Below are 7,716 nucleotides of genomic sequence, written 5' to 3' on the forward strand. Positions count from 1 at the left end.
TCTTGTGCTATGAAAATAAAATTAACGGTGAAATTACATATTCGTATTTTTCTACTTTGAAACAAACGTCAAATATGTGTGTTTCAATTTCTCTTATCGATTTGGTCACACACGGATTTTGTAAATATTCGTACCAAAAGTGAAACCGTAAATTAGGCTATAATTCAGCAAAACGTTTCTAAAACACAGATTGCTGCAAATCGTTACATATGTGCATAGAAATTGTTTTCATGCGACTTTTTAACAGGTTGATTTTTTTTTTTTTACAAAATACTGGCATAATTTAAAGATATAATTTTATCTGCAACCGACATGACAGATCACCAGTTTTTTTTTTTTTCGTTCGTATTTCGTCCTTACTTTCGGTCCCAATCATTGCGTGATTTCTTTATATTTATGAGGAAAACCTGGCATTACAATATAAACAGTTGATGATATGTATATCGCATCCAAATACTCTGAAATGAAAAACATTAGGGGCAGTTTCTTAAAGCGCCGTAAAACAGTTTACGTTACATATGTCGTATCTAGACGATAATCTGACACTAAAAAAAAAACGTTATGGATTAAAAGAATCAACGTGGCATGCAACTTATCCTACTATCAGATATAACTGGCTTCATTATATATTGGCACTAAAATATTATGGGCGTTTCTTTATAAAACCGTAAAACAACGTTGCGCATTGTTTATTTGAAATCGTTTACTGATATTCATACAAATGTTTCATGTACTTTGAAAATCATCTAAAACTAATGCATAACCTATAAAAATCATTTTTGTATGTCAGAGACTACAAATATCCCTAATATCACACCAACCACTAATACAATGCTGTTCATATTATTGTTTTATCCTGTTTAGTGTTTTATCCTATTTATTGTTTTACCGTAAATTGCTGCATAATTTAAGGTAAAACGTTTCTAAAATGCAGAACGCTATTGTGTTTTAGTACGACTTTTTAACAGATTGATTTCCATTCACAAAATATTGTCATAATGTTAAGATAGAATTGTATATGCAACAAAGATGACAACTCACCAGTTTTCGTTCCTGTTTCATCCTTACTTTCGGTTCCATCCATTGTGTGATTTATTTCTATAAGCCTGTCTGCACCAAGATTTTTCTTAAACCGAAACCTCTTTGTTTGTATAATCACTAAATGTTTTTGTGTAAATTAAAATTAACTTTATTTTTTTCTCCAGAATGTCAAATGGAACCAGCTGACATCGCTCTCATAATCGACTCTTCAAATAGTATTTACCCAGGCGATTTTGAGAAAGGAATTCATTTCTTGTGGAATTTTACAAAACTTTTCTTGATTGGTCCAAAGAATGTCCGCATCGCTGCCGTCGCATTTGGTCGTGTAGTCATTGAGAACACTGCTTTTGGCTTCGCGAAATTCAATACAAAAGACGATACTCTTGAAGGTCTAAAGAATATCAAATTCCGAGGGGATCTGGGCGACCAAACAAACACAGGAACTGCCATCCATTATGCCCGCACTAAATTCTTCATCCAATCGAGGCCGAATGTGGCGAAAATCGCTATTCTATTAACCGATGGCGTCTCGACCGTACAACAGGAAACTCTCACTGAAGCGAAACTTCTAAAACAGGATGGAGTCGAGATCATTGTGATAGGCGTTGGAAATAAGGTCAACGAAAATGAATTACATGCCATTGCCAGCAACGATGGGAATGTTTTATTACAGCAAAGCTATGACGGTTTGAAAGCCATTACAAGGAAACTTGTGTTTAGCACCTGTCATAGTAAGTTGAAGCTCATTTTCAGTAATTTAATGAAAAGCGTTCATATTAATATACAAATCCTATATAATTCTATATAATTGCGTGGACAAAATGGTCGCCGGACAAGTTTACCGACGAGTGTATATTTTGAATGACAACTAAAAGACTCGACTGTTTACAAAAGAACCCGAGTTTATTTTCAACAATCTTTCTTTACACTTTTGTCAGTTGTCATTGACTCCACTAGCGAGGAGAGAGAGTGTTGGTAGAGATAGGTGGCGTGGCGGGGGGGGGGGTGTTGACAGATGACAGACTTGATCTCACCGCGTCGGCCGCTTCTCTCCCTTGAAAATCAAAACATCTTTGTTTATATTGATATCGGTCACGTTTCTTTAGTCAGCTGCGAATGTCAACTGCATTCCGATCTGGTTATGAAATATTTGTTGATGTTATTATTTTCGATTGTAGGCCAATTTCCTTTTGTTTGTTTGGCCTTGAAACATAACCGAGTTCCAAAATGTGTGTCACTAGCTCAGGTGATGCTCGTGCAACATTCCATGTTGTCATGGTTGAAACGTGACCCTCATATCACGTTCCTGGCTTGCCTCTCCGATTTCTTCAGCCTGTCCCCTTATTATACAATAATATATATATATATATATATATATATATATATATAATGTATATATATATATATATACATATATATATATATATATATATATATATATATATATATATATATATATGACCCAAAGCCATAATTTACGCTGTCTACTCAAAATTTATATTGATTAAAATCTCTAGAAATTAAATGCTGTTATTTGTGTAATTTTGAAGTTCCACATCGTAACATCTACAAATCCGGGAAATGAAAATCTGATTCAATTAACCAAACCTTTAAAATGTAACATTATTAACTAACAAAACGCGATCTGTTTTAATCTTGGAAAAAAAAAAGATTAAAGTATAATCAATGTATTTATTAATGCATGACTATTAAAAATATTTATTAATGCATAACAATTAACAATACTTATTAATGCGTAACAATTAAAAATATTTATTAATGCATAACAATTAAAAATATTTATTAATGCATAACAATAAAAATACCAAATGGATCAGACAACAAATTTGTCTAGAGAAAATTTATATTTAAGTTTTTAATACACACACACACACACAAATATATATATATATATATATATATATATATATATATATATATATATATATATATATATATATATATATATATATACTACTCGATCGCAAAAACTGGTTACCGGATGTTACTTTAGGAATATTCAATCGTCAGAATCTATAGGGGTTAGTACAATCAAACAATCAGTAAGGGTTACAGAAAGAAGAATAAAAGAGAAAGCACTTTAGGTCATACAATTTTGAAGCTAAATGCTTTTCGTCAGCAGAGGAGAAGAGTCAGCGTTATACAAACGTAAAGGTAACAATATAACACCGACTTTTAAAACATTCAGATAAGAAATGGAATTATTTTTTAGATTAAAATTTGAATACGTGTGTGTGTGTGTGTGTGTGTGTGTGTGTGTGTGTGTGTGTGTGTGTGTGTGTGTGTGTGTGTGTGTGTGTGTGTGTGTGTGTGTGTGTGTGTGTGTGTGTGTGTTTTCAAATTATTAACTAAACGATTTAGTTAATAAACTGATTCACGGATTTCTCTCATCATTTAATTCGATCATTCATTGTGTCATGTATGATTAAATATTTGACTTATTCTTAGAAATATGTCGAAACTTTATATCATTTTTTAGAAGTGTTAATCCAATACAATAAACATATTTTTATTTTTCCCAGGTGAAATGATTGCTCGAACACAAGATTCACCACAGGGAGGTATGTCATCAAATGTAATTTAAATTATTAGAATTTCCAGTAAATACATGTACTGTAGTCAAATTATCATTATATGTGTGCGGAAGATCCAAAGCAAAACACTTTAATTTTATTGTCTCCGACTAACGGATGGATCTGACGTCGAAATTAACTTCCGCTCGGTTCTAGATTAGTCAGACATTATCAAACAAATATAGAAAATAAACCATCAATTTGTTTGTTTTTTTTTTTTTTTTTTACTGTTTGATCTGTGCGATTATTATCAAATATTTTGAATAGACCTACAATAGATTATGATCAATAATAAAGAACTTTATTGTCCTCAATACGAGATGGATCGAAATTAACATCAACTCCGTTTCAGCTTAGTCGGACATAAACAAACGAATATAGAAAATAAAGCATAGATTTGTTTAGTTTCTTTACTATTTTAGTCGTGCGATCATTAACGCAACCCAGTGAGTCGGTAGTCAACACTTCGTCAGCGGTTTATGGTTCCTTTATTAAATGTTTGTTGATTAAATATTTGTTTGATTAAATGCCGTTTCATTAAATTGTCTATTAAATTATTATTTTTTTTTACTTATTGTCTGTTTTAATTTTTCTTGTCATAAATTATTATTATTCAACTTAAAATACAAAATATAACAAAACATAATGTGTGTCTTAAAGTGTCTTAATTTAATAAATACCCTAACTTTTTATTTTTCGCCAGGACATGTTGCTAATCTCGTTGGAAAATTACAACCCAAAGGTATGTCAATCAATTCAATTATTAACGCTCTCATTTTAGTCGGTAGTCAATACTTTGGCAAATTAATTTGGTTAATGGTTCTTTGATTAAACTTTTGTTATTTAATAACAAAGCTACTGAGAACATAATACAATGAAATTTCCAAATTTTTCCGACTTTACATTTTTAACACATATTTAACATATTCATTTCTTAATGTTATTCCTATATCACAACAGGAGGTACAATTATTTACTTTTTAAAAAGCGATGTGGTTTGTTATTCTCATAAAATGTAAAAGCCAGTTTTCATGACACTTTCGAATGTTTTATGACTGCTTTGTAAGTTTTTCTAATAGTAAGTCAGCTGTCTTCTTTATAATCCATAATATTGAGAACAGTCTTTCGTAATAAGTTCGGATGAATATAAATCTTCTTTCTAATGCTCTAGAGAATAAGCAAACACTGTTCCCTTTTTTATTTCCTATAAGTTTATATTTTTGTTAGTCACTCATTCAATGTTTTAATTTGTTATGAATGTTTTCTGTGTTTGATGCAGAATAAAAAATAATACTGTGGATTTTTATCCAAGCTTTACGATTAGAGGTCAAAGTGTTGGCTTGTTTCATGTTTCTCTATTCACAAACGTTATCTAACTTTCCTTTTTTTTTTCTAATTTCCTATAACGTTCGAAGCCAAAAATCAAACCATAGATTTGTTTGGCGTCTTCCCTACTTAATCTATGCGATTATTAACGCACACCGGTAATTCGGTGATCAACACCTTGGCAGTGGGTAATCTTTCTTTGATTAAATATTTTTTTGATTAAATATTTCTTTAATTAAATATCTGTTTTAATTTTTCTTGTCATAATTTAATATTCAACTTAAAATTGTAGAATAGAACAAAATATAACATTATCTTTAAGTGACTTAATTTAATGAATACATTTTATCTTTCTGACTTTGATTGATCTTTTCGTTGCTAAAAATGGAATCGATCCGAACGAAACGTTCGATTTTTATTTCTCATGATTAGATATTTGACTTATTCTTAGAATCATGTCGAAAGTTTATATGTTTTTTGTAGAAGTGCTAATTCAATGAAATAAACATATTTTTATTTTTCCTGTGTCAGACGACCAATCGAACGACTGGTCAAACTAAAGATTCCCCACAGGGAGGTATGTCATCAAACGAAATTTAAATTATCAAAATCTACAGTAAAGACATGTACGGTAGTAGAATACCTATAAAATAAATATAACATATTTCATCTCATTTTTGTCGATTTCCTGCAATAGAAAACTGTTTCCATGTCTTGATCGGCTTGATTTTTTAATGCAATTAAGGATATTAAGCTGATATCGTTTTGATGGATAGAAAATGGGAAAAGAAGTAATTAGCATTTTGTTATGGATAGCACATATGGGGTTGGTGAATTCAGCGCTCTGACAAGCGGATACGTGGTGAAGATGCGACGTTAAATTATCTTGACCGTTCAAACGAAATATGAAAATAAGGTCACTGAGTGTCGATGCAAAATGATGACCGAATTTAAATTCAAATCATTGTTGTATGTATGTGTGGAAAATTGAACGCAAAACACATTAATTAGTCTTTATTTTCCTCCACTATGGGATGGATGTGACGTCGAAATTAACATTCGCTTGGTTTCAGCTTAGTCAGACATGAACAAACGAATACAAAAAATATACAAAACATAGATTTGTTTAGTTTCTTTCCTATTTAATATGTGTGATTATTAACGCAGCCCGGTGAGTGGGTAATGAACACTTTGGCAGCGGTTAATGTTTTTTATTAAATGCTTTTTTGTGTAAATATTTCCTGGACTAACTGCCTGTTAATTTTTTCTTGGAATAATTTAATATTTGACTTTAAATCTAGAATATAACAAAACGTAACATGTATCTTACGAGTAAAGTGTCTTCATTTAATAAATAGATTTATTTTTTCTTTTTTGTCAGGATATTTTACGAGTCTTGTTGGAAACCCCCGAAATGTATGCCATCAATTAAAAATTATAATTTTTTTTATTTATATAAAAAATATTATTTATCATCGGTAGTCAACAATTTGACAGCGGTCAATGTTTCTTTGATTAAAATGTCTGTTTGAATTTGTCTTCTCATAATTTAATATTCGACGTAAGTTCTCATTTAAAAAGGCGCGTTTTAATGACACTTCAGAACGTTCTTTGATTGATTTAAAAAGGTTTATTGTAAATAAACGAATTCTGTTATTTACAACTGTTTGCACATCGTTATATGATAAATAAAAAACTCTATTTCTTGTTTTATATATTGGTCCTTACTGTTGATGTTTAGAGGAGGTCTTCAGCTATGCTACCAGATATTTCGAGATGAATACCTAAAATGAACCAGCTACTTCAGAAAATAGTACAAATTAATTTCAATATTTTCTTAACAGTCTTCTGCCTAAAATAAACAGTTACATTTTTAACATATATGTTAAGATATTCATTTCTCAATGTTATTCCTATATCACAACAGAAGGTACAATTATTTATTTGAAAAATTGATTTTGTATGATCTCATTAAATGCTGTAAAACCGTATTGTTCGTGACACTTTCGAACGTTCTTTAATTGATTCCAAAGGTGTGTTGCAAAAGGGGCTCATGTTATGCCAATTCTGTGATCTGCATCTGTTTGTTCGACGTTAAATAAGGACAGCTTGTACTAAAACTCTGTAACTTTATTGGCTGTTTATGTTGATGTTACGATGGTTTTATCTTTTTTTTTTATTGTCAGTGGCTCTAACTTTTTTTTGAATACTCCACAAAATAATCCCGGAATAACTGAAAATGAGCTTTTAAGTTACTGCCATCCACCAAGCTCAGATTAGATAAAAGATGGCGACCAATAATCAAAAACGATATTGTGGTACTGTTTTCCAAATAACTGATGCAATAATGACGCGGAGTAGAAGTGCTGGAAGGACACCACCTTGCTTTACTCAATTAGGGATTCGGATTTGATGTGATATGCATATACCAGTTGTAATCGCAGCAGTCGAATAAGCAAATATCATTTTTACGAGGCGCATATGCCGTTCATTCAGATTTATTTTTCCAAAATATCCCAACGAGATAGAAGGTCGGTGCTCTTTATTAACACTCCCTGGTTAGCATGCAGATTGACAAGTTATTAATGATACATAGAGATCTCTTTCTGTTTCTCAATTGTACAAAAGCCAGTGAAGATTGATTTTAGGAAGTAATATACAAAAAATGTTTCTACTGAATTCGAATAATTCTTTAACTCTACACAAAAGTCAGGTGTCAACAATTTGATAAATGTTTGAAATGTGTTTTTAATTT

General features: G+C 30.9%; 1 protein-coding gene across 1 annotated transcript in view; it reads left to right on the plus strand.

The window, feature by feature from the left end:
* LOC145268381 (collagen alpha-6(VI) chain-like) overlaps positions 1-6,393 on the plus strand; it is a 38,910-nt gene extending 32,517 nt beyond the window's left edge. Inside the window, exons 9-11 of the mRNA XM_080123938.1 lie at positions 1,206-1,772; positions 3,585-3,637; positions 6,343-6,393. Of these exons, the coding sequence (XP_079980064.1) occupies positions 1,206-1,772; positions 3,585-3,637; positions 6,343-6,393 (671 nt within the window). The remainder of the gene's footprint in view (positions 1-1,205; positions 1,773-3,584; positions 3,638-6,342) is intronic.
* Positions 6,394-7,716: the final 1,323 nt, after the last annotated feature.

Source organism: Euprymna scolopes, chromosome 43 (genome assembly GCF_053919585.1).
Source record: "Euprymna scolopes isolate OS-2025 chromosome 43, ASM5391958v1, whole genome shotgun sequence".
NCBI classification, from domain to species: Eukaryota; Metazoa; Mollusca; class Cephalopoda; order Sepiida; family Sepiolidae; genus Euprymna; species Euprymna scolopes.